The sequence below is a fragment of the Scedosporium apiospermum genome, assembly GCF_000732125.1.
Source record: "Scedosporium apiospermum strain IHEM 14462 chromosome Unknown SEQ_SAPIO_0110, whole genome shotgun sequence".
Classification (NCBI taxonomy): domain Eukaryota; kingdom Fungi; phylum Ascomycota; class Sordariomycetes; order Microascales; family Microascaceae; genus Scedosporium; species Scedosporium apiospermum.
Genome location: NW_015971811.1, coordinates 2,524,516 through 2,550,608, shown reverse-complemented (window position 1 = coordinate 2,550,608; position 26,093 = coordinate 2,524,516). Strand labels below are relative to the sequence as shown.

The 26,093-nt window shown below is 52.5% G+C and overlaps 7 protein-coding genes and 1 pseudogene across 7 annotated transcripts; 1 reads left to right on the top strand and 7 right to left on the bottom strand.

Moving 5' to 3' along the window:
• Positions 1-1,863: 1,863 nt before the first annotated feature.
• SAPIO_CDS7646 (uncharacterized protein) lies at positions 1,864-4,397 on the bottom strand (the record flags this gene model as incomplete). The annotated part of the gene is made up of 3 exons (XM_016789463.1): positions 1,864-2,266; positions 2,339-3,638; positions 3,725-4,397. The coding sequence occupies 3 exons, from the start codon at positions 4,395-4,397 to the stop codon at positions 1,864-1,866; spliced, it is 2,376 nt and encodes a 791-aa protein (XP_016641290.1).
• Positions 4,398-8,264: 3,867 nt separating this feature from the next.
• Positions 8,265-12,140, bottom strand: SAPIO_CDS7645 (DNA mismatch repair protein MSH6; the record flags this gene model as incomplete). Its single annotated transcript, XM_016789462.1, has 4 exons — positions 8,265-8,939; positions 9,008-11,409; positions 11,474-11,642; positions 11,709-12,140. The coding sequence occupies 4 exons, from the start codon at positions 12,138-12,140 to the stop codon at positions 8,265-8,267; spliced, it is 3,678 nt and encodes a 1,225-aa protein (XP_016641289.1).
• A 754-nt stretch (positions 12,141-12,894) lies between these two features.
• On the bottom strand, positions 12,895-13,571 carry SAPIO_CDS7644 (uncharacterized protein; the record flags this gene model as incomplete). Its single annotated transcript, XM_016789461.1, has 2 exons — positions 12,895-13,132; positions 13,207-13,571. The coding sequence occupies 2 exons, from the start codon at positions 13,569-13,571 to the stop codon at positions 12,895-12,897; spliced, it is 603 nt and encodes a 200-aa protein (XP_016641288.1).
• Positions 13,572-14,893: 1,322 nt separating this feature from the next.
• SAPIO_CDS7643 (uncharacterized protein) lies at positions 14,894-15,314 on the bottom strand (the record flags this gene model as incomplete). The annotated part of the gene is made up of 2 exons (XM_016789460.1): positions 14,894-14,983; positions 15,099-15,314. The coding sequence occupies 2 exons, from the start codon at positions 15,312-15,314 to the stop codon at positions 14,894-14,896; spliced, it is 306 nt and encodes a 101-aa protein (XP_016641287.1).
• A 489-nt stretch (positions 15,315-15,803) lies between these two features.
• Positions 15,804-17,660, bottom strand: SAPIO_CDS7642 (Threonine dehydratase, mitochondrial; the record flags this gene model as incomplete). Its single annotated transcript, XM_016789459.1, has 3 exons — positions 15,804-17,250; positions 17,308-17,333; positions 17,433-17,660. The coding sequence occupies 3 exons, from the start codon at positions 17,658-17,660 to the stop codon at positions 15,804-15,806; spliced, it is 1,701 nt and encodes a 566-aa protein (XP_016641286.1).
• Positions 17,661-18,619: 959 nt separating this feature from the next.
• Positions 18,620-19,558, top strand: SAPIO_CDS7641 (uncharacterized protein; the record flags this gene model as incomplete). The annotated part of the gene is made up of 3 exons (XM_016789458.1): positions 18,620-18,675; positions 18,747-18,817; positions 18,951-19,558. 3 exons carry the CDS (start codon positions 18,620-18,622, stop codon positions 19,556-19,558), a joined length of 735 nt encoding a protein of 244 aa, XP_016641285.1.
• A 1,017-nt stretch (positions 19,559-20,575) lies between these two features.
• On the bottom strand, positions 20,576-21,043 carry SAPIO_CDS7640 (annotated as a pseudogene; the record flags this gene model as incomplete).
• Positions 21,044-23,285: 2,242 nt separating this feature from the next.
• Positions 23,286-25,477, bottom strand: SAPIO_CDS7639 (uncharacterized protein; the record flags this gene model as incomplete). Its single annotated transcript, XM_016789457.1, has 2 exons — positions 23,286-25,152; positions 25,239-25,477. The coding sequence occupies 2 exons, from the start codon at positions 25,475-25,477 to the stop codon at positions 23,286-23,288; spliced, it is 2,106 nt and encodes a 701-aa protein (XP_016641284.1).
• Positions 25,478-26,093: the final 616 nt, after the last annotated feature.

Here is a 26,093-nt window from a genome sequence, read left to right as displayed (position 1 = left end):
CCGCCTAGTTTGTGGAGGGGTATGATATGTCAGCCTTAGCTTGGATGACCTTCCCCGTGAAGGGTCTGAAGTGCAACGGTTGGTGTGACATGTGTGGTTCCCCGACGTAGCATTTAAACCGCCCGTTCGCCGTCTAGAAAATCACTGGGGTCATTGAAGAGGAAGGTGGCATTCCTATACTTCGTAAAGAGTGACATTACATATTTGTAGTAGTAGTGATGCGTGGAAAGTCCATGGTACTGGGACTCATCGAACTGGAGATGCACTATACGACGATAGCCCGTACCGCCTTAGCGGCCTACTACTGCTCATGGGAAGACACCTCTTCACACCGCTTCACCCCATGTCGGACCATATGCCTCCAACCCCGCCGAAACAGCTCCACGGAGGTCATGCCGTATCCATCCTAGCCCGATATGCAAACCATACGAACCAGGCATCGTGAAGCCGATATCCCTATACCCTATTAGCAATAGCCCGTCGCCGAAATTAACACTAACACACGAAGTATAGTAAGCCTTTCTACAGGGGAAGGGGTCCACCGTTGCTGATATGCGTAATTTCAATACGTTAGACATGCCAGGCTCGAGAAGGAGATGTCCGGTATCGATTAGACCCCGTCCCGTAGCAAAGGGTTGCTAGGCCCTTGCCAGGGTATGTCCAGTCCAGTCCATTGACTGGTGCGTTCCCCAGCAAATCCGAAATGCGGCCAATGGCGCCTCCACACCGTGGATACTCTGTGACGGTCTGTACCCGCAGTGCGGAAACGACTTCTATAATGAAACTACCTCTGACAACGTCGACCCAAGCCTAATTAATCAAATCATGGGGACGCTTTGGAGGACACCCCTTTTCCGATCACTGCGCACTCGAGCTGGCAATGGCGAAGACCTGTACGAGGTTTCCCACTACAAGATGGGCCGTCGGACCACCATGCGGTTCAGCCTGCATGGAGCGCATTGGTCTGTCATTTTACCGACGGTGGTCCTTCGAATTCGAATCATTTTCCTTTATGAGACGGACTGGGCTTGGGTCGATGACCTTGGAGTAAATGTATATCGGAGGGATCGGCAGCCTCCCCATTATAAGACGACAGTACTGGCTATTTAAGCACAGCGGGGCGGACAAAGTGGTATGATGGGGCTTACGCCACGGGCGTACGCATCACCAACATGAAACAAGGCTACACCTAAACCAACCAAGCCAACTCCCAAGCCCGGACTGCGGCGTCGCCTCCGTCATACCCACAGATCACGACAGCGTAATCTAGCGCATCGGCGACCAGGGCGACACGCCGAGGGGTTCCTCAGCTCCGAGGACGAAGTCATGAAACTGACAGACGTGACGTGTCACTATTTAGAATCGGAGTAACTTCGTGGCGGGCACGGGTGCGACCTATGCGTTCCCCGCTTACATAGAGTAGGACATCAACAACGACCATGTCATCTACTTTGGGCCTCGAGAAGGGCAAATATGTAAGATCGTGAAATGAACCCTCATTCCGTCAGCCATCTTTCTGTATCATGGCCTCATCGAGGGGCTAACCATGAGGGTAATAGGGGACAAGAGAGCGACCAACTTTCCCAAACCTTCAGTCAGTATCGATTTCCATTGATTGATCCACCGTCCCCTTTCCATCTGTCCTCTGCTCCGCCAAACCAAGTCTCTCAGTCCCTTTGAGCCGTCATGATCTTCGTTCCAAAATTATAAAAAAGTTGAAAACACATCAATAAACTATTCACATAGAATCGAAGAAATAAAATAGAATCGAAGAAGAAAAAGAGACGACCAAAAAATCGTAACATCAAATAAAACTTGGAAGACAAAGAACCCCCCTTTTCTTTTTCCTTGCCTCATTTTTCCTTAGATCTCCTCTTTAGACTTCGACCTGCCATTACCATTAACCGCAACGCCAGAACCCCCAGTCTCCTCCCCCGCCAAAACAATAGCCTCATCCCTCAACCGAACAAGCATAACCCTCGCCTTCCTCCTCATCCCTGCCACCGACTCAAGACCCCCGGCGACGCCTCTACAGTCCTCCTCGAGGGCGAACAGCGCCGCGAGAGCCGAACTCTTGAACACCTCGCACCCGGCTAGCTGCGTCGCCACAGCCGTGTAGATTAGGAAGAAGAGGGCGCCTATGAGTTGGAGGATGAGGAGGGTGAGGGCGCCCCAGCGGATAGTGATGCGGGTTTCGGGGAGGAGGGCGGTGCCGGTTATTGGGTTGGCGGTTGGAGGTGAGGCGGCGAATTGTTTTGCGGCAATACTATGTCAAACATGATGTTAGTGGAGAGCATGGCGGAAGAGTGAGAAAAAAGAAGAATATGAGAAGACTTACGCGTTGGTGAGGCTGACGGCGATGTTATCAGCCATTCTTGTTAGTCTTTCTTTTTGCTTGTCTCGATCACCGTTGAAGATTATAGACTCCGCAATGTGTTGGATATGTGATCCAACATTATTGGTTTCCTTCTTCCCATCCTCCCCGACCTTGCGGACATAGAGACCGCTGATGGCTTCGTTCATAGTTAGCGCCATATCTTCAAGCGTCGCAAAATGCGCCTTGAACACGTCCTCATCGCCCCTCGGACCCCGAAGCTCCATAAAGGCATCGGAGGGAACGCTCTTTGAAACCGTGCAGTTGTTACCCCGTGTAGCATCATCGTCTTCCCTAACCATGGAACAGTTGACAGCCACCTCTCTGTCTGCGGACTCTGAGCCCAACGAGTATGAAGATCCAGTCACTTTGACATCTGCGCGGCCGCCAGATACCTTAGTTTCGTAGCTGTTAAGGCATAGATGGAAGAGAACTTCGACAGCTTCGAACTTGACATTTAGCGAAGTTTCCGAGCCCTCGGCGTTCGAATAAATTATGGGCATTGAGTAAATGGCCGTTTTCTTCAGGTCGTCATCACCATCGAAAGATAGAGTCGTCGACCCGTTCGTCTTGCAAGCAAGGACATTAAACTGTCCGTCCGCCTCAATAACGCAGTTCGCTGCATCTGGTAGTGACGTGCTATATGCCTTCTTCTTCTCCCCATTACTCGAAGTGCTGTTTCCCTTGGCAAGCGGCTTTCCAAGACGAGATGTAACATCGTTGACCTTGGCACAAACTGCCAGACTCTCAAAAGAAGGGAAATCGCACTCCGAAGTCGAGCACGTTATCGGTAACCTGAAAGGTGCCACGTCGAGTGTTAGAGAGTCCGGGATACCCTCGCCGAATCCGCCCTCCTGCTCGGAACCGAGAATCCTAGCAGCCTTGATGACGGCAGCGCCCCCGTCGGTTCCGAGAGGGACGAAACTAGATCGGTACCCGATCGAAGCCTGGGTCACTGCAGCCGTGAGCAAGGAGAGAAGGCCAATTGCCGCACCGGCGCTGGCGATGTGCGTGTGCTTTAGCTTGGCGAGCAGGACGGCGCCGCCAGATGGAGAGCGGGTCGCTGAGTCGAAGAGCTGGAAGTCGGAAAGGGAGCGGTCCTCGGCGCGGAAGTAGTTCCACTTCCACTGGGAGAGAGACTCGGAGACAGGGATTAAGAAGGAGGCGGTGGCGATTGTGGTGAAGAAGGCGAGGAAGGCGTTGAGGTTGAGGGGGAGAGTGGTTAGCGGGTGGTTGTTGTAAGCTCCGAGGACAGCAGCGATGACTGTTGGTCGTATTCGTTAGCTACAACCTCCGATCCAGGAGATGGTAGATGTGGTCATGTTGCTTTACACTCGGACGGACACTTACTGATGAAGCAAAGTAGCGCAACTCCCCACCAAGCGACCTCCACGCACCAGGCTTCCGCTAATCTCTTCAAGTCAACCGTGGCCAAAGCCTTAACATCCAGCTTAAACCCCCTGGGCTTCTCCCGACTAGGGAGCGTAATGCGCGTCCTCGGCGTAGCATCCGGAGTCGAGGGAGCCTTTTCAGCCAGCTGCTCCGGCAAGATGGTGTAAGTGGTCTTCTCCAGGGGATTCCTCGGCGTCGACACCCTCGTTCCGTCCATGGCAGCCAGGTCCCTCAAGGTGTCGTAGCTCGGCGCCGGGACGGGTTTGCGGCGGATGGAGTCCTGAGAGGCGATGTGCGAGAGGTCCTGGCGCGGGGTGATGGGCGTTGATGGTGTGCGTCGGCCCTCGAGTTCGGACGGGGTTGCGCGACCTCCAAGGTCGGAAGGGGTTTTGCGGCCGTCTAGGTCAGAGGAGGGAGTCTTCCTTCCGTCCATGTTGTCCACTGGGGTCTTGCGACCACTTAGATCGGAAGGGGTCTTTCTGCCATCTTCAATGGTGGACTCAGGTGGGGAGACCGCTGTAGGTTCTTGAGGAGTGCTCTCGGACTTTTCTCTTTCGGCTGGAGTGGCATCCTTGGTCTCTTCCTCTGGGATGACCTCGTTGACCTTGTCAAGTTTGGGAGTGTCGGTCATGTTTGAATATCACAGGATGACTAACGTCGAAGTAGTCGAGGGTTGGGAAGAAAGTGATAGATGGCTGGAGAATATAAAAAGAGAGCGGAATGGGAGTTTCCAAAGGCACGAGAACAGGAAATCCCAGAAATCCAGAAAGAGGTAATCAAAACTTAGGGAAAGGACGAGGTGTCTCCTGTGCGAGAACCTCAGAAAGAGAAGGGTGATGGTATTCTCCGTTTGTGTAGTGCGCTAGGCTGTACGCGCGAGACTCAGAGGTGTCGTATACGAGATACACACTCTCTCACACATATATGAACATAAAACGAACGAACCACAAACCTCTGCCTAGTCCTCTTTCCAGAGTAGCACTGAAAAGAGAAGGGCTGGTAAAAGAAACAGGAACTAGCCAGTGGGGGGAAAAGGAGAAAGTAGGAAAGGAATCCCACGCCAGGAAACCGGTGGAAAGAAGGGTTGCAGCCCGCCTCGACCTTGAGAAAGACCGGGTTCGACTACCACATTGTGGGGATAGAGTCTGCTTCAGGGTGTATGGGACGTGGCTGGTGGCGGATGGGAACGAACTAGACTATTACGAGGTGGTGGGAGGGAGAAGAGAAGGCCTTTGCTTACGGTCACCATTCTGAGAACGGGTTTCACGAAAAACAGGATCTATCCAATCCTAGGTGGCGATGTATATTTCCTGTCCCTTCTTTATTGCCTTGAGACTTGCTTGTCGTTCCCTCCAAGACCGAAAACGGCATCCCTGAGAAGTGAGCTAGATCGGAGGGGATGTGGGAAGGGGTGCTGACACTTACGTATACAACGGGGTAGAGGGAGAGAGAGACGGCGTGAGGGTGAGAGAAAGAAAGTGAGACGACATCTTGGCGCCCAACTATGAGCCCAAGGTGAGATGAAAAACTTGCATATTGCAGTACATACCTAAGGACAGAATCGGGGGTGTTCAGCAGCCATGAGGGGCGGTAGCATCACATCACCGGCGCCCAGCAACCCGCCGACCATCCACGCTCCCGGATCGACATGACATACAGTGGTGTACGCCCTAAACGAACGAATCGCAGCAAACAGGAAATGGGGTCGTGATCTCGGCTCTCGGCCGTCCCACTCTACTTCTCTTTCCAGGATAGAGTAGGGGTGGTCGATCTGCAGGATTGCGAGCATTGAGCGACTAAGTGCGGGACAAAAGGATAAAAAGGTTGGGAGGTGCTCAAACGGCGGCAAGCCAAGACAGCATTAAGGTCTTGGAGAGAATGGATCATTGTCCATACATCGGTCTGCCTGTCTGTAGCGGAGTCCCGGGTAATATGCTCCGGGGTAGAATCAAACTTCACCTTTGTTCCTTGTTTTTAATCAAGGAATACAAGTGAATCGCAGTGTTGGCTGCTCTACCCGCGGCGTCCGTTAATGAGGGCCGGGCCAATGGGGTCGGGGCGGAGAATTAAAGAGGATCATAGGCGTGGCTTTCTTCCGGAGGCGGGAAAGTTGGATGTTGATATTGGCTCCCGTCAGGTAGATCGAGAGACCAGAAACAGCAGAGGGTTTCGGTTTCTTGACACCCGGAACTGTACGTGAGCGTGGGTATAGTTTGGCAAGAGTGGGATCCTGAGTCCTGGGCTTAGGTTGGTACGCGAAAAAGCAGCAGCTTGCTATATGAAGACTGCCAAACGATTCCGATCAGCGGATTAGGATCAAAGTTGATCTGAGGATCGCCCGTCCCTTGCATATCTCCATTTAGTAGATGCCGGAAGGGTCTCACTGTCTTACTGTTAGTCTCTACCTTATTTCTTAAGTCCCTCTTCAAATGAAGTTCTTAATTAGTAGTCGGCAGCTTCAATCATCACTACCGCTAGTAGCTGGAGATAGTTCACTTCAACGACCTGTTGCAGGGGCTGCTCCGTGATCGACTGCGATTTCGACCGCGACTATTCAGCGCTATCCTTAGGAATTGCGTTATAGATCGAGCATATTATCTCGATTAATCAATTGGGTATATGAAGACACGAAAAATAGCTTGAATGACCGGAATCACCACTCAAGCAGGCGCGAGGTTGGAATGAACGGCCGTCAACCCTGTTCGCACCCACTTCAAAGGCAATAACCAGACCATGATCCCACCAGGTCAGAAATACACGGACTCCTTCACTGGGGCTTCATCTGCATATTTGCGGGTGCCTGGTATCCCTGGAGAACAACCCCGACAGCGCCCGCCGTACGGTTGACGACCTCCTTCTCGTGCTGGATGGTGGCACAGCAGGAGCACCAGTACGCCGTGCAGCAGTCACCCGTTGCGCTTCCCTTGATGCCGTATGCCTGGCGAACTTCGGTTCGCTTCATCATCGTCCAGCTATAAGGAAACGAAGGGTTAACAACTGTGCTCTCGCAATGGATTTGGGAGGAGGAGTGACGCGAGGCATGGGATGGGGAAAATCTTACATCCAGCCGCAACCAATAGTGCAGTGAAGGGCAAGACTGATGAGAAAGTCCGAGTTTATGGGATTGAAGGTGGCCATAGTCGGGTCCCTCATCCGCTCACTCGTTTGCCCGGTGACTATCTCAAGTATTAGCATTCTAGCTGAATTTGCATACACGCCATAGGGCAGCGTTCTAGTCTCCGTCTCTCTTCCTCTCTGCTGCTGAAAATCAAAGACGGTGGAAAACTGACGATAACAGGGGATGATGCATCCCAGAAGGCAGGTGTCGCATGGGCTGCAGCAGCCACAGAGGCCCTCTCTCCACTCGTCACTCTGCGGAGGAGGGGGAGCTGCATGGTAGGTCTGAAATTGGCCTGGGTCCGGATGCTGAGGATGGGCCATGGCGAGGACTTGTTTCGATTGATGCGTTGCAAAACTCGAGGATGGGAAATCTGATGGAGTTTCACACGCCAAGAAGCGTGTGTTGAGCCGTCGCGACAATCTGATCGATGATGCTCGTGTTTACGATGATTATTGAAACCAGACTATTTCCTCCTGGGAAGAAGCATATGTAGGAAATGAAAACAGAACAAGAGAAGATCTTGTCAAAATCCAGCAGGTAGATCTCACTCCTCCTCTTATCAGGAGTTTCTGCCAAGTGATCAATGCCACAGCCCCCTTGATCAATTGATGCTTACCTCGAAGAACCGACTCAGCCTCAGCCACCTCCACCCTCGGACATCAATCTTACGCTGCGGCACAGGCAACATGCTGGGTGTTGGAGATTCTCTATAACTGGGCCCGCGGAATCCTTACGGGCTGGTGGCATTCTCAAGGCAAGTCGGGAGCAGCACCTCCAAAATCCAGTTGCGACAACTTTGCCCACGAAATACTACATCACTCAACAGCGGATGAGAGCATCCCGTCGACGCTTTCGGGACAGTTCAATCACTGACGAAGGCCTGAATTTGGAATAGAGCGCTTTGTCTGCTCTCAGCTACATGTCTCGCATTGTCTAACCCCAATTGCAAGACGGGTTTAGACTCGAAGGCATGATACAGATCGATGGTTTTAACGTCATCGGCGGTGCAAGTCCACCATTGCATCGACAGCGCATAAACATGACTTCTTTCCGAAACGTAGGAAGCGCACAACCATCGTCCCAACAAAGCTCGTCTGACGATTGAACACTGACGTGCATTGCCCGCTTTCTTTGCCGTTTCTCGTCTTCCTCACCATTCTTTCTCGTGAACTAGACGTCGCCCACATCGAGATGCTTCTATTTGTCTTTCCTCTAACAAGTCTAGACGACAGAACTCCCTTAGGGAATAACCCATCCCAAGGATCCCAAAGGTACCAAAATACGATAAACGCCCGAAGCCCAACCCCAATCCCATTCCCCCGAACCAGAACCATTACTACCATAGCATCGCGCGAGAGATCCCATTAATCCATCATCTTACAATCCCTGAATCGCCTTCAACAACACCTCCAGCCCAAGTTTCCCAACATCCCCATCGCCCCTCAACACACTCGCCACATCACTCAACATCCCCAGCGGGACATAACATCCCTTCTTCGCCTTATCAAGACTTTCCTTCAACCGGCTCGTATGCTCCCACTCCCTGGCCGCCACCTCCGCACTCTCCACAACGCGCGAAGGGATCCCGCACATGGCCGCGCAGTGCATGCCGAAGCTCCCCTCCGCCACGCCATCCTCGAGCTTGTACAAAAACGTAACGCGACGCTCAGCGTCGTCGACGTGGATCCGCATGCGCCGCGCCCGTATCTCCGGGTGGTTCTCGAACTCCGTCGCCAGCGAGTGGTAGTGCGTCGCGAAGAAGCCCACGCACCCGATGTGGCTGGCCACGTGGTGAAGGACCGCCTGCGCCACGGCCACGCCGTCGTACGAGCTCGTGCCGCGGCCGAGTTCGTCGAGGATGACGAGGGAGCGCGGCGTCGCTTCGGAGAGGATCTTCTTGGTTTCCGAGAGCTCGACGAAGAAGGTCGATTGCGCGGCGAAGATGTTGTCGTTGGCGCCAAGGCGGGACATAATGCGATCGATGGGCGTGAGGCGGGCGCTGACAGCTGGGACGTAGCATCCGATCTGGGCCATGATGACAGCAATGCAAGACTGCCCGTATTGTTAGCTTGAAATCCTTTTTATCAATCATGGTTCGAGTTATTCAAGTTGGTACTCACCATTCGTAGAATCGTCGACTTTCCGGCCGCGTTGGCACCAGTCAACAAACTAATCTTTTCGGAATCGCCTCCCAGCTTTACGTCATTCGGGATGAAGTCCGTCACGGTCGTTTGCATGCAAGGATGGCGAAGCTCCTCAAAGTCCACCACGGTCCTTTCGCCCTCGACAAACTCCGGCCGGCAGCTCGGATGCCCGATGAAGGACGACGCCTTGGCCAACCCAACGAGGCAATCGAGCTGCGCCATGATGCGCACGGCCAGCAACCAAGTGCCGTAATCTTCGTCGAAGCGGCTGAAGAACCTCGAGGCAGTTTCCTTGATGATCTGCGAGTGCGTCTCCTCGGCCTCTTGCAACTCCCGCACAAGATCCGTCAGCTCCGAGAAGTAGTACCGTTTCACGCTCGACGTCGCCGACATCTGACGCCAGCCAGAGGGTACTTTGAGAGATTTGGGCGCCTCAATCTGGTAAATCTCCTTGCCAACATCGGTAAATTTCAGTGTTCGGCACTTGAGGGCCTTCTTCTCCTCTTCCAACACCGCCGCGAGCCTGCTCTTGATCTCGGTAATGGCATCCTTGCTCTCGTCAAAATCCGCTTCTATTCCCTTCTCCGGTACCAACGTCTTGTCTGTCTTTGCCAGGTCTCGCTTGAAGGCAGTCCTCCAGTAAGCGAGAGGCTTGGAGAGGTCGGGCATTCCGCTAATGAGTCTGTCCACAAGGCCGTTCCCTCCTCGGAACGCCCCGAGAAGGCTCATGGTGTATTCGATCTGCTCGAAACCCTCCAGGACCTTGACAAAGTCATCTGCGCGGATGGATCCGGCATGCACTCGCGAGATCAGACGTTCAAGATCAGGCATCTTAGTCATCTGTGAAGTAAACTGATCCCGGAGGCTGCGGTCCGCGTTGAGCATGTCGACCGCGTCGAGGCGCTCGTTGATCTTCTTGATGTTGCACAGAGGGTGGCACACCCACTGCCGGAAGAGTCGCTTACCGAAGGGTGTGACACAGCAGTTCAGAAGGCTGAACAGGGTGCCCTCGCTACCTCCGTCAACGTTATTGGCAAAAATCTCTAGGTTGATGAGGGTCTGCCCGTCCAAGATGAGAGTTCCGTCCCTTTGGATGGGGTTGTACGGCTCAAAGTTGCCCTGGGAAATGAGGCTCTGCTCAAGCTTCAAGCTGCGGAGATACTGAATCAAAGCACCCAAAGCAGACATGGCAAGGTCATTATCTTTGGCCTCCTGGAGAGTCTCGGGCCAAGCACCGTCACCGCTAGTGAAGTACTCTCCGCTGTCGAGCTCCCTCCTTGTGCTGTCGGCATCCCAGAATTCCGTCCCGGACTTCCGATAGTTCCAAATGGTAGTAGGCGAGGTGCTGTTCTTGAGGATGCGGAGAGCCTTGGTGGAGATGTGAGACTTTTCAATGATGAGCTCGCGAGGGCTCGTCTGGGCGACGAAAGTCTCAAACTTGGTCATGTCAACATCGTCTTCAAACTCCGAAATGGCAAAGCGACCGGTGGCGGCATCGACGAAAGCAATACCGAACGAAGGCTTGCCGTCGATAATAGACTCCTTGATAGCAGCACAATAGGTGGCCATGTCATCCTGAAGCATACTGCCGTCAACAAGCGTTCCTCCAGTCAAGACGCACGCAAGCTCTCGTCTGATGATCTTGTCCGCCTTGCTGGCTTTGGCGTTTCCATTACGCTCTCGCATCTCCTTGCCGAGAGCAGACTCCATCTGGTCAACCCTCGCAACTTTGTAACCCTTGGCGACGAATTGGTTCACCCACATGTCGAGGGAGCTCTCGGGCACACCAACCATGCGCATGTTGACGCGGTCGGTGAGCTTGAGGTCGAAAAGCTGGTGGCCAATGGTAGCGTCGTTCTCGTAGAGCTCATAGAATTTACCCTTCTTGAAGAAGACGATCGTGTCCCAGAGCTTGTGCTTAATCTCCCAGTACTGCTTTTCAAAGGCCGAAAACTTGTTCCAGGCCGCAGGAGGTACGTAGACCGAGGAAGGATCATATTCTGGGTGGCCGGGAGGGTTCCTGTTCAGGTCAACCATGTTTGCGAGCCAAGGATATCGCTGCTCGGGGTCCTTCTCATGGGGTCGCTCTTTGCCCTTGCTTCCAGATCTCGCGGCAGGTGCCTTGACGGGGCAGTTCTGAACCTCAGCGTTTTCATCAAAGGCCCAACGTAAATACGCGGTGGAAGTAGGTAATCCAGCCTCCACGTCATCCATGTCAATGTCCATGTCAATGTCAATGTCGACGTCCTCCTCTACTCTTCTGGAAACAGGAGAGGCTCTCTTTCGTGCCGGCTGGGGCCGGGATTCGGCTCGCTTCCGCTTCTTAGACTTTGTCGGAGCATCGGAGTCGTCTGACACTATAAAGTCTCCCATTTCGTCTGCGTATCGCACCGAGGTTAACAACTGCCAGAGATCTGGGTAAAACGTTTGCTTGTGCCTTACCATCGTCTTCTTCGGCAGCAGCGTTGCCGCCCTCTTCAACGTACTCGTCCTCATCATCCGAAACGGCTGGGCGAGTTCTATTCCTCCGCCGCGAACGAGATGTCTGCATACGCTGGAAGGGATCATCGTCCTCGTCATCGGATTCGGCGTAATTCATAACCTTGCGTGCCTACATAAAACTCGCGTTAGCATGATCTGTGTGCTTCTGAGACAATCCGACGGATTGGGATCGTACCGTGGGACGATATACTTTTCGCGTTGGGCTGCTGCTCATAAACGGCCGAGAACTCGTCGTAGTCTGCTTCACCATGGCTTCAGCAGGAGTTACGGGCGACGGCAAGCTAGCACCGGGATCAACTACCTTGGGATTCGCCGAGTCGATGTTCTCCTGAGAGCTCGGGGGATCGATGGGATCGCTGCTCGGCAGCGGTGTAATGTTGGCTGCCCTGGGCTTGAGAGAGTTGGATTTGGTGGACTCTTTGAGGCAGTCCAAGGGTGAGGAGGGAGCTGGTTTGGGGTTCGCGGCGGAGGGCGTCGACGCGGATCTAGCAAAGAAACTCATAATGCTTTGCTGTTTGCCGCCCGAGGCAGACCCGGCCGGCTTCTTTTGCGAGGTCGGGGTCTTTGCGGGCGTGCGAGCCGGCACTGAGGATGCCTTGCTCGACATCGCGATGGATTAGGTTTGAGGAATAGGAGGGATCACGACAAGATGGAAAGGCTAGTTGTCGGTGGGAGTTAAGAAAACAATAAGCTAAAGACACACATTAATCAATTAGGATTGCTGATGTTGGGGAATGGAAGCGGGAAGAGGCAGCAGGTCGGGAACTGGGTCAAGTTAAAGAGAAAAAGAAGCCGGTGGACTGGGACGCGGTAGTGGAAAGTGCACACGGTCTGAGACGCGCTCAGCGCGCAGCTGCTAAAGTGGTGGAAAGTGGACAAGGGTGATGTACAAGGGTACGAAAGCACGTCCAAGGGTTCGCGGTGGGGCAGCACCTTGTAATTATTCATTTACAGGGGTTCAACCAGCTAAACGAGCAGTTGATCACCGGGGAACTGCAAGGAGGACCAGCCAACTCAAACCAGCAGGGGAAGAAGCAAGCTCATGAAATTGTGCTATTCCTTCGGTCAACAATCCCTGACGATAAAGAACATTATCAGACGCCTCTCAGCTAATTGTTCAACAAATTACCCGTGACTGGGAGAGGGCTTTCCTCTCTGATGGCCTTGCTCCCCTTCCACACCGGTTTCTGACCTCTGAGCAAGCGTTCATTTCCATGTCCAAAGTAGGAACAGCATTCGGGATAAATGCGGTGGGTGCTCCGGGATGCAATATTTCCCTCCCTTTCCAAACAGGATGAAATGCATCTCTCTAAGTGTATGGTCTATTTAAATATCTGGAGACAGAGGAGGTCCTCCGGAGGTCAGGCATTGCCCCGACCGACTACCTTGCTCAAAATGACATAGTCCGGCTCGAACACTTTCCCGAACCTCAGTTTCCTCGGCTCGGGGGATATTTCATCTTTCTCGAACCCGATCCTCTTATAGAACTCGAGGCCTTTCGTGTTACAGAGAAAGCAGGTCAGCATGACCTTATTAACAGTCGGCACATTCGCCGCAATTGTCTCGAGGAAACTCATTAATGTCCTCCCGAGCCCGGTTCTACAGTTGTAAAATATCGAGAGTCAGAGCTGAGGAAGTAAATCGGAGAGTAGAAAAAAATCCTTGTCACTTACCCCTGCAACTCAGGTTTGAGATGAATCTCATAGCAGTAAATCACCGGCTCACCCTCTTCATAGCACGGCATCAACGACGTGAACCCTTTTACGACGTCGCTCTCGTCCTTGACGAGTATGTACCGCATGTCGGCCTCTCGCATCTCTCTCCTCTTACTACCGGGATGCCATCCCCTCGACGAAGACTTGTAGTGCTCTCCAGAGGTTTCCTCGACAAGATCAAGACACGCCTGGAGGTCTCCTGCGCTGAGCTCATCGGATTGACAAAACTTGAGAGTAAATGGATTCCCCGTCGAGGGGTGTAACCATTGGTTGCTCCATGCTGGGCTTGGATGGTCAGAAATTGTGACTGGGGAGGAAAGCATGGGGGGTATAATGCAAGGGTAGGCTGGCACGCGACCCCCCGAATATTGATTTGTGCAAGACGTACTTTGGCTGTAGATATTCCTCTATGAAGTCCACATTCACCTTGCTGTTTGCTATCTCAATTGCGTTTGGAGGACGTCGACGTCCCATGATTTACTCACGGCCAACTCCAAAGAGAGGGGGAAAAAAGAAGGGGAAAAAAGATGCAGCTTCCTGAGCATCATAAGCTGGGCATCAATCGTGGTGGGTTCAAATGAAGCTGCAAAGGTACCTTCGTACGTACGTCTTGGGGTAATACGCGCGCGACGCGTGCTTGTACAGAGATATTCTTATACGCAGAAATATATTCCTGGCCTCTGCACCTTTTTACGTAATTTACCAAAGCCAAACAATTTGATTGTTGCATTGTGCTCACTGAAGAAACAGCTTCAACTTGTTCCAGTCTTTCGGTTGGAGCTTGAATCCCAGGTCTCTTATCAAGACATCTCTTGACACTCAATGGCTCGTCCGTTTCGGCTACTCTACCGGTAGCCTGGGGCCAGAAGTAGACGTTTCAATGCGTCTTCAATTCCTTTCCCAACGCTTCTTTTCAAGCCGACCCGCCTCTCCTAAACTCAAAAACACCCTCTCCTTTGATCATGTAAGATAGAAAGAGCCCTCATGGGACAGTTGGGCCTTCACCCCTATGAATAAAAGCTAGATATTCCATACGAATCTCAGTCCTTGCTAAAAATGTCGTCAATTGGCCTAGTTTATCCAACGTACACGCGCGATATCACTTTACCGCACCATCCTCCGCGCATCAAAACGCATCCCCGACGCAAAGACGCGAGCAGAGGTGATCGGATACGCCAGGGCAGAATTCGAGCGGCACAAGAATGTCAAAGATCTAGTGAGTCGTGCTCTACCTTTCTCCTCCTCCATGATGTCACGTAGCATCACATCAGAGTAGGGACATTGTGGGCTTATAAAATGTAGGATCACATTCGCTACCTTATCTCAACGGGAAAGAAAGAGTGGGAGGGCATGGAGAGGTATATAGACGGATTATAGAATACAAAACAACATTTGCCTGAAGAAAGACACCCGAAAAGATGTAAAAACCTTGGCGGTCCTCCATCGCACCTCGTCTCCTTTTTCGTCTCCGGCGACAGTCCGCGAAATGCCCATGTTGTTACAAGAATTGCGTCTGAACCCAGATTTCAATCCTACCCGTCTATTCTCTATTCTCTTCCACATCCAGAAATTCATGCGCTATAATCGTATATAGTACACGGTGTTTTCGTCCAATCAATCTTCCCAACAATTCGGGATCGATCGCTCAGCTCTGTCGTTGTTTGTGTCGAGGGTTCGCCTTGCAGATAACGTAGAGATATCCATTGTGTCGCTTTCCGCCCTTTCGTCGAACAATCTACTCCACGCACATCCGTTAGCCTCCATCTACTCGTGTACCAACTGGTATCCTCAAGATTCCCAAGACCCCTTTACCCGACGCATCCGCTCTTGGAAGAGGAGATAAAACTCACCTTGCAGTGCTCGCATCGCTTCTTGACAGAGCTGTGTACCTTCATCCCCCGAACCTGCTCGAACACACCCGTAGTGACAGCCGCGCTCCTCGAGGCCGCCAGGGAAGTAGGCATGACCCTCTGCGTGAGGCCGAGGACCTGTCGGGGCGCAGCCATCGTCGCTCGCGTGGCCGCGAGGGAGAGGGCCCCGAATGTCCGTATGAGAGAAGAACTCATCTTGTTGTTTGTCCCGTTTTGCGAAGCTCGGTCTCTGTGGTCGTCGGGTTTGCGTGTTTGATGCGGGTGTTTCGAGGAAGAAAGGACCAGGTTTTGGTCGCCTTGGAGCTTTGTCATGCCATCCGTTCAGTTTTTCGAGCGAATCGGAGGTTTCCGCAATCGCGGATGGGGGTGTTAATAATCATTACATACTGTGAAGAGCACTGTATTTCCGCTGGAAAACCGACACCCGGATGGATACATTGGTATGTCTATATTATATTCAATCTTCTATCAATCAAGCTTTTGTATAATAAAGCACCCAAGGGGAAAACTCCGGCCTGTATAACCTCAATCAAGCGAGACGAAATAAATAGGTTGGAAAGAAAAGTGTTGTAAAACGTCGCCATCAAAGTCTAACCCGATCAGAAACCACAAATCATCAAGCATTATTTGGAACCTCTGCAGAAATCCACCCCCGGTCCCCAAGAAACTCCGCCAAAAACCCGTCTATGAACGAAGGAACATCTTAAAGACGTCCGACTGTGTGCAATCCTCATAGGGATATCCGACGACCTTCAAGAACTTCTCCAGTTCTTCCAATTCACTATCGGGACACATGATGCCCGTCAGAATCTTGGCGACATCACCGCCGTAGTTCCGGTACTGGAAGAGGCTGATGTTGAACTTGGGCTTCAGCGCCGTGACAAACTTTTCGAGCGCGCCGGGCCGCTCAGGGAAGTTGAACATGTAGAGTCTCTCGTTGGGCACATTCGATCGGCCACCAACGAGATATCGGATGTGAGTCTTGGCAAGTTCGTCGCCCGAGAGGTCGGTGACGCTCATGCCGCCCCACCTAATGCGGCCAAGTAACCGAGCTAGCTCTTCTCCCCTCTGGGAGGCCGGGCCCGTTAGAGAGATACCGATAAGAATGTTGGCAATCTCGGGGGTCGCGTAGCGGTAGGAGAATTCAGTGACAGCATGGGGCATCACGGCGCTGATCAGCTCGGCAAATGAGCCAGGCTTCTCGGGAATGCTGACGGCGAGAAGGGCCTCCTTTCCTTCACCTAGCGTCGCGCGCTCTGCGACAAACCTTAGCCTGTCAAAGTTCATGTTGGCTCCGGAAGTGACGGCGATAAGGGTCCTGTTGGTATCCTCCGAAGGGTTCTGGGCCACATATTTCTTGAGGCCAGCAATGGAGAGGGCACCGGCAGGCTCGAGGCCAGATCGAGTGTCGTCGTACATATCCTTGATGGCAGCACAAATCTCATCCGTGGTAACCTCGATAACCTCGTCCACTACTTCCCTGCAGAGACGGAAAGTCTCCTCGCCCACCGTCTTTACCGCAGCTCCATCGGCAAAGAGGCCGACATCCTTGAGGACAACACGCTCGCCCTTCTTCAAGGACTGGACCATAGCATTGGCGTCGTACGCCTCGACACCGATGATCTTGACATGAGGAGCCATCCTCTTGACATATGCGCCGATACCGGCGATCAGACCGCCGCCACCGATACAGCAAAAGATGGCCTCGAGCTTCTGCATATTCGTCTGACCGAACAGCTCCATACCAATGGTCCCCTGTCCCGCAATAACATAGGGGTCATCGAAGGGGGGAATGTTGATCAACCCGTCCAGCTTCTCTCGTCGAGCACACTCCTCCTTCGCAGCATCAAAATCTGCGCCATGTAATACGACGTGGCCTCCGAGTCGGGAGACGTTGAGGTGCTTGATGCTGGGCGTCGCCTCGGGCATGACGATAGTCGCAGGAATCTTGAGCTTGCGGGCCGAGTATGCCACGCCCTGGGCGTGGTTGCCGGCCGAGCAAGCAATGACACCCTTCCAGCTCACGGCGGGGTCGAGGTGGGCCATCTTGTTGTAGGCGCCTCTCAGCTTGAAGCTGAAGACGGGCTGTTGATCCTCCCGTTTTAATAAGACGTTGCATTCGAGTCGATTACTGAGGTTTATAGCGTGTGTTAAAGGTGTGACCTTGCATGCTTCGTAGACTCGGGACGTCGCCGTGGCGATCAGGCGCAGATACTACCATAGGAGCAAAGCCCCCAACAGTTAGCCCAAAGAGTTCACTCTGAGTCACAAGATAAAAGCAGAGCCAGTATCACAGCGTGGAGTGGCACATACATCTGGATTGCCATCTTCTAGCAGAAAGTCGTCGGGGACCACACCCTTGATGCGTTGCCTTCTTTCCGGCGACGGCGTCTTGGGGTTGGCACTATATTCAGTGAGCGACATGCCGTTGCGCTGTGGCGGTGTGACTGGGCGATGGTCGTCGCCATTGATGCCGTTTGGTAGGTAAACGAGGCCATTCGTCTCCGGGAGAACGGCTCGAGGCTCCTGGGAGTCGGCCATATCTATGGGATCGAGTAAAGAATATCTTATGAACCGGCGTGTTTGTAAACCTGTTCGGCGGTGAGTTCTAATTAGGGGTTGAATTGGAAGAATTAAGAATTTTGGATCCGCTTCGGAGGGGCAGTTTTCAATTCAACAAGCAATGAAATGAAATTTTTGGGTTGATGTATTTTGTACTTTGTAACTCTTTGCTTTGCCTACGAGTCATTGAGGTACTAAAATACTTGTACCGCGGGGCACTATCGGCGCGGTCTCGGGATGTACACTACTACGAAGGAAGTGGTGAGTCCCTGGCAGTAGTGCCAAGTGCAAGACCAGAGTCCCCCCACCTCGGACCGGAAGGGTTCAGGTCTAGAACCAACCACGGGGCAGAGGATTCGGCGACCTTTGTGATCACTCAGTGCTACACTAGTGGTCAATTGGGTGTTGATGACGGGCTGGATAAAGCTTGCATCTCATCAAAGTATCAACATTTATCGTGTGATATCCCCAACCCTCGTTGAACTCCTCGAGCTGGAAATCGTCCGCAATGCACAATCGGTTTCAGTCGAAACTGGAGGTCCGAAATGATATTTCCCCGTCCGCGATTCTGTTGGATCTAGAATCTTGCTCAATTGGCATCATCTTTGAGGCGAGCGGTGTGTCCGAACTCGCTCTCGCTGAGGCAATGAGAAAGCTGAAGTTAGCCTGAGGTGGGTACAAGTTACCTGTGTAAATGGTACCCACAAGTCCGGGCACAATGCAGAATCAGTCGCCGAATTCTGTCGGTACGTCACTGCAACCACAATGGGCAACGCCACGCTCGAAGCTTCAACCCCGAGCTTGTAGCGCCTCACCCCGGAAAGTTGGCGACCATCTGATCGCTGCGAAGTACTCCTTCATTCCTCCACGACGCATCTCGACCTCAGCCCACCCTCAACCAAACAACACCACGGCTGTTGAGAAAATCACAATTCAGAATGGGAGACAAGGGATATCCTAGCAGCTCACTACCGTCGTCTTTTGACGATAATGAGTATGTTCTTGAGCACTTTTTCGGAAAAGAAGAACGTCAAGTTATTGCAGATTAGCTGACCACGAGAGCAGCAAATTCGTCAACGAAAATGGATGGCGAAAAATTGCCCGAAAAATCCGCGAGGAGCCTCTAATTCCCATCGGTATGCGCAACCAAATTTCGAACCCCCCCGGGCCGCCCCTCCTACTTCCCCTACACCATTTATATCCCAAATTTGCCCAACCAAGGGAGAAAGGAAAGAAAGAAAGCAGCTAACTAGCTCCACCCCGCTCCAGGTACCGCCCTCACCATTTACGCCTTCATCAACTCCTACCGAGCCGTCCGCCGCGGCGACTCCCACGGCGCCCAGCGCATGTTCCGAGCCCGAGTCATGGCCCAAGGCTTCACCGTCCTCGCCATCTGCGCCGGAGGCCTGTACTACGGCCAAGACCGCGCCCGATCCAAGGAGCTCCGAAAGCTCAAGGAGGCCCAGGACTCCGAGGAGAAGCGCGCGAAGTGGATTAAGGAGCTCGAGGCCCGCGACGAGGAAGATAAGGCTATGAGGCGGAAGCTGGCGGAGAAGAGGCAGCTGCTCGAGGAGGAAAAGCAGAAGCTCCTTGAGGATGAGAGGGCCGCCGTCGCTGCTGCTTCGCATACACCGAAGAATGAGGGTGGTGTATTGTCTGCGCTGAGTGGTATGTGGGGCGGGAAGAAGGGAGGTGATGCGCCGGCTGAGGGGAAGGAGATGCCGACTGAGGAGACGGCTGCTGCTGCTGCCGGGACTGCGCAGGAGGCGGATGGTAGTGGGAAGAAGAAGAGGAATCCTAGGAGCTCGCTGGATTCCTTGGGTGAGATTATTGGTCATAAAAAGTCCTCGTCCTCTGATTCGTCTGAGAATAAATAAGACGTTATCTGCCAGGTTGGTTGGATATACCTCGGGCTCAATGCTATAAAGAGTTCTCGGGGACTGTACACTAAAGCAATACGGTTCAACCTGTATAACTGCATAGGGAAAAACTGCAACGGAAAATGATAGACACCACACTCCAATATACCTCTCTATGATTTGGCAAGCCAGGCCAGGTAGTCAAGAAACTGGCCAGCATCCCTTACACTCTTCGAGTACTTTAGTTCGAATCATTGCAGTCGACTTACGAAGAACGAGGCGCATGTTTCTTTCCGGTGCCCGACTTACAAGCACTTTATACTAAACTACGACGGCAATATAGGACAAATGATATCGATGCCCAAAGGAAGAGCCCCCAACTTGATATTGAATGAGTGTCAAGAAGCGACCTCCAGGAACCCGCGTCGCAAAAAGGACCTATCGAACAAGAGTCTCTCTATATTAGACCAAAACCCCAGCCCGCATAACCCCATCGCGCTACCAACTTCCCAGAAGACGTTGCTTCAATCCCTTAAAGAAAGGGGAAAATAAAATAATACATTTAAGGAGAGAGGGTCGGGAAGAGTTAACCACCCCACGGAAGGGAGGAGAACTAACTTTCCACAATGCGAAAGTCGGGAGCCCAGGATGCAGAAAAATCCCAGAACTTTTTGTAGTTGTCGTGTTGAAACCTCGAACCCTGTTTCGTTTCCTTTTGTCTCTCTTCTCTTTTTTCCTTTTCTTGTTTGCCAAAGAAAAAACTCCCATAACGCCTGGAAGGGAAAAAACAAAAGACAACCCAACAGGAACCCGCCCACAACACCACCTCATGCAATGCAATTCGAAAGAAGTCGGAAAGAATCCGACTCCACGAGCCGTTGCCGCGGACGCTGCTCCTGTCGGCCCAGAAACGGCTCCCCCCTTTGTAAGCAAGTGATTTTTTTAAGTCGTTTTTGTTCTTTAGGTCTAAATGAGTGATGATAAGGAAATTGGAGTTGTTTCATAGTGATACCAGCACGAGGAACATCAAGTCCTTTAGTCCCACTTGTCGTCCTTGCCGTGGTCGTGGTGGTGGTGACCATCGTGCTTGTGGTGGACGTGGCCGTGATGCTTGTGGTCATGGTGATGGTGGTGATGACCGAAATCGTGGTGGCCGTGGTGCTTGTGGTGCTTGTGCTTGATGTGGTGGTGGTAGTGGTGGTGGTGATGATGACCGTGGTGCTCATGGTGGCCGTGATGCTTGTGGTCGTGGTGACCGTGGTGCTTGTGGTCATGCTTGCCCTTGTGCTTGTGGTCGTGGCTATTGTCCTTGTCATCGTAGTCACTGCGCTTCACCATCTCAGCGGCTTCCTCGAGCTCACGCCTGCCGAGGACGTTGGGCTCCTGGAGCTTGAGGTCGTACTCGGCCTCACCGCGGGCAGCGATGGCGGCGTTCTCGGCAGGGGCGGCAGCGACCTGGCCGACGGCCATGAGAAGGCCGACGATGGCGGGGGCAAACTTCATGGTGGATGGTGATGTGTGAAAGAGTGGGGATGCTTGTGTGTGTATGCTCTGGGGGGAAGATAAAAAGGAGTGTGCTCTGTTGAACGGAGTGTCAAGGAGAGTGCAAGCGTGATAATCTAATGAAGAGTCCTTTCCCCATCGACCCTGGAGGTTAGCGGGCCTTAAATAGACCGATGGCTCTTGGATGAATAAGTTGGATATGGCCTACACATGAGGACAACTTTCATAGTTCTCCTCACTTCGTTGAGATGGTGCGGTCAGGAGAGACTCTACTAGGATGGAGTGTCACCGAGCTGTTGATCGTTTACCTCTGATGTCTCTCCTCATGCTGAATCGTAGTATAAACTCTGCTTAGAGTCGGTTTATACGTAAGATAAAGTAGGGATTCCCATATGAACCCCTAGATAATCCGAACTCACCGACTCAGGAGGGTGTGGTTCTGGACCTAAACTTCGGTCAGGCTCTGGTGTCACACACACCACAGCCGCCGGAACCAGCCCACAGACGCGCTTGACAGGTTTTCCTTCTCGCCGATGAAAGGCTGTTTGGGCTGTTCACGCCACCTTCTTGCGGCAAAGGAGAATCCGTTCCTTCGGGCCGGCATCAGGCGAGCGGGGGCGGACCGACTGACAGAAATTCGGGGACCACCCTAGCCCGTCCGACGCAACCTTTGACTGAAAATTGGCTTTGGACGGATTCGTTCCTTGCAGTGGCGCGATGGTAGGACGCGTAAGCTAGTCCGGTTCAGTTCCGTAGCTATTCGACATCGTGGCTGCTTGTGACAGAGGAACCAAAGATCCATGAGGAATGACTCGAATCGGTGCTGGGATGATGGCCGATGCGAAGGCAAGCTTGCCGGATTTCGTTGAGCAAAGGACACCTCGAAGGACTATGGACGACGTGGGAGGAAACGGCGCCTTTTATAATTGATCCGGGTCATGTTCATTGACGATAATCACCCCCGGAAGAAGAAGTGTCACAAGGAAGAAACTGAGCGGCGTTCGAAGCCCAAGTGTCTGTCGCGGAATCCGTCCAACATCAACATTTCGAATCGCTCCCTCCCTATCCATGAAACCCACATCTCGTCCACTATGTAACTGGAAAGTCGTCAACGACCTCCCTGAACAAGACGAAATAAAAAATCGGAGAAAGAATGGTTAAACGAAGTCATGTATAATACTAGGGTCCCTCTGTGATCATCGAACGCCATTTGACAAGGTTCGGTGTCAATTTCTTAACTTTCGGGCATTGCTGGGATTTCCTCGTTATTCGCCGCAAGAACATCCAGAGAAGGTTCTCGATGCAAAGAGACCCTGTTCTTCTAAGGGTCTCCTCCCGTTGTGTTGGACCCTTCACGATCCCGCTCTTCACATGTCACCTGGCCGAGACTCAAACCCCAGTTGAAACCTGCTCTAGCGTTAACCGGCTCGTCCCATGTTAAACCAGGAGTAAAAGGTAGCGTCGTGAGCTAAAATGGCGCAAGACGGGCTAGCTCTTCCCGATGTGAGTAAATATGCCGTGAACTTCCTAAATTGGTGTCTGCATTCGGAGGGGGAAACCCTTCCCACACCTCCGGGACTCGGATCGGGCAAACACCCCGCTTTGGAACCGCCTGGCCGATGATCTAAGTTACGTTAGAGGTTAGATCTTTCTCTATCATTGCTCTGGCTCAACGCGAAGAGGAGATAGTCTGTCCATTCCCAGAGTCCAACAGCCATACGTCGGGAAAACGACAAATCACAAACAAAGATGGCGAGATCGAAGCAAAAAAAGCGGTCATACAGACTCAAAAGGAAACCAAGTTCATAACGTGCAGCTTTCTACCATCAGAAACCATCATCATATTTCCGCCCAAAGTCAAACCCTGAAGCCGAGTGAAAATAACACCTGAAAATCAAGTACCTCCCTTGAAAGCGAGCCAACCAAACCTGTTAAAAACCCCCCGGCTCTAAGGCCAAGATGTTCGCCTATTTGGGGCTCGCACCGATTGTTTTGTACGCTATGGACAGTCGCCAAGACATTTGATAAAAAAAACTCCCCTAATGTTTCGCCAGTATTGCAAGGAATGAATGCGTGACCAACCCTTCTGAAAAGAATTTTGAGGTCCAAAAGTAAAAAAAAAAAAAAAAAAGATGAAAAGTAAAATGAGAACAGAAGTGAAAAAGAGGTAACGGAGAATGAGACTTCAAAACACCCTTGTGAACATGCTTTGAAAAGAATTGGGTATATCACGCATGCTATTTTACGCCTCAACATCACCGGGAACAGCTGACCGGATGAGCTTTTGGTATTGCTCCGCTTCCTCATCCTCAGCTGAACTGAACTTGTTCTTTTCCATAGACGAACTCTTGTTGCCTTGAGTCTTCGCAGTCCAGAGAACCGCCGGTTTTAAGGAAGCGGTGATGACCTGGCCTTCGGCTTCCTTCGAGGCTGCTCCGTTAGCCTCGCCGTTTGTTTCCTCCGCGCCCTCTCCCTTCTCGCCTGCTCGCTCGCGCAACAGGCGCCAGGCAAGGAGTATATACTGCGCGCGCGTCATGTTCGACATTACGTCGTCCATGTAGCGAACCACTTCTTCGCGAGGCGCTACTACGCGTGCGAGGTTCTCCAAGTGGCGGCCGGATGCCGCGAATAGTCGGACAGTGATGGGCTCGTAGTAATCGAGCTCACGATCTCCGCCATATTCAAGCCGGCTGCTCTTGCGCACTAGCAGGAAGGATGCGACGACTTGTTGAGTTCCACGGTACTCTAGAATGCTGAACTTGGGGAACAAGTATCGATCCCCGTTACCACCTGCGAATTCCACGACGATTGCCGAAATGTCTGGTTTCGGGGCCGGAGGAGGGCCCTTGGACCGCAAGGCTTGTTGTGGGGCCTGGGATTGGGCCCCTGCCGCCGGAGACGCCCGCGACCCGCTGATGGGGTTGCTACTAGATGTTGGTATGGGAGAGCTTGGAATCGGCTTCTGCTCCTTCAATTTATCTAGCATGAGCTTCTTATGTAAGTTGTCCAATGTGGACTTGAGCGTCGTGGCATCATTATATTCCGGCTTGCCATTCGCGATTCGCTGGATTGCCGCCTTCAAGGGTGCATCATCAAGAGCCGCTTGTACAAGCATCACGATTAACGTGTCGCTTCCGGCGGGCGGCCGTAGGTTGCTCGACCTCTGTTGAGGATTGGACGCGAGGACAATTTGCAGTATAGTCTTGACCTCCTCAGCAAAGTACTTCACCGTCCTCCCGTCAACAAACAACTTATCGGCGGACGGAGGAGGTTGCGCTTCTTTCCTGCTATGTTCCTCGTGAATCTGATCGATAACTCTTTGGAATTGGGCAAGCTCAGCCTTACTGGCTTTCCCCTCGGCGACTCTTTTCATGAGCTCTCTAAGATTATCGTCAGAGGTCGCACGCTCTGCTAGTGTAGCAATGACAGCGTTGTTCGCTGGTCCGGGAGGCGGAGGAGGGGCTGCTGGTTTGGGAGTAGAGCCGGAGACAAAACCGGTGGGTGTTGGAGACTGCTGGTAACGGGGTGTAGACGCGGTTTGCTGAGGAGCGACTGCAGGAGAATTCGAGGTTCTGGGGAGGGGAGCTGGGGCTGCGGGCCTAGCATCGGCTGGGGCGAGAGCAGGGCCGCCCGAGACAGCAGTGATGGATGGAGAAGGGGAGTGAGCCGGATGCGGCTTGGAGGACGCGGAGACTATCGAAGCACCCTGAGCTGAAGGAGCAGTTGAATCGTTGTTCGTGGATCGAGGGGTGGTCGTAGCAGATAAGGGTTTTGCGGCTGGAGAAGGCTTCGAGGCTGTAGTAGAGGGCTTCGCGGATTTCGGGGGTAGTGAGCCGCCTGGAGGGCCATATTGAAGGACTGGTCGTACCGTAGAAGACGGGGGAGCAGGAGGCTTGGGATCCTTGACTGCATAGAGAGTAGCGTCGAAAATATGTGGCTCAATGCTTATCGTGACCTGGCCAAGCTTCATCATGCTATCCTTCGGGGGATTCTTCGGGTCCTCGTTGATCACGCCCTTTCGCTTCGTCGGCTTCGTCCAGTACTTCTCGAAGATAAATTCGGTCATCCACTTGTGTCGCGAACGGCGCAAGGACTCAGCCATCACACCACTAGCGTCAGAGTTAGCAATACGAGCACGAGGCGAGGAAGCCTAATAGCGCTTGTAGCAAAAATGTACAGGCAGTCTACTACTAACCTTTCCTGAATTGATTGGAATTCCTTGCTGGATAAATTTTGGGGTTGCGCAGCTTCCACCGTAGGCAGCGGTTTGCCTGGCTGGATTGACTTTGGAAGCTGGGGCGGCTCCTCAGCAGGGGTCGGTTCGGGGGCGGGTGTTGCGGAGGCCTCTTTCTCCGGCGGCGTTACGGTACGTTTCTTGGAGGCTAGATCGCTCCTCGCCGCGGCCCTCGCAGGGAGCTTCCTCTTTCTCTCCATGGCCAAATGTATCGAAGAAGCCGCCTGTACAAATTGATAATCACACAATCAGTCGTCCTGTGTCACGAGGGTGTTGACTGTACAGAAACGATTATTGCGAAGGCGAAGCAGGTCGAATCATTATGGGTTTCCGGAAGCCGCAAGGTTGTGAGATGGGGTTATGAAAATGGTGGCTCGGTCGGGCAGGGTCGAGAGGTGCAAGGAGGAAAATGCAAGTGCGACAAGAGAGAAAGAGATCGAACTAATGAGATGTTGTCTGGGCTGGATTTGTACAAAGTCGCGGGATGGGATGCCCGCTGAAGTGTCTTGGAAGGTGGTAAATGAGTGGCTGTATTACATAATACCGAAAATGGACCAAAATGTCTGCTCTGGTTGGTCTTGCTGTTGTGGGGATTCCCTTTCAATAAGGAGTGTCGTTGACAATTACGTAACCTTGCCTGGAGGGAATGATGGACGGGAACAGCCGAGAACTGAAATTGGCACTGTGGATCGACAATGTCCGAAGCAAAATCTCAGTCTTCCCAATCGTGGGCTAAAAAAAAAAAAGTAGACAAGGAGTTGTGCTTCTATTCAAAGATGAGGCCTACTAATAGTTGAATCTAATTACATATCAGTC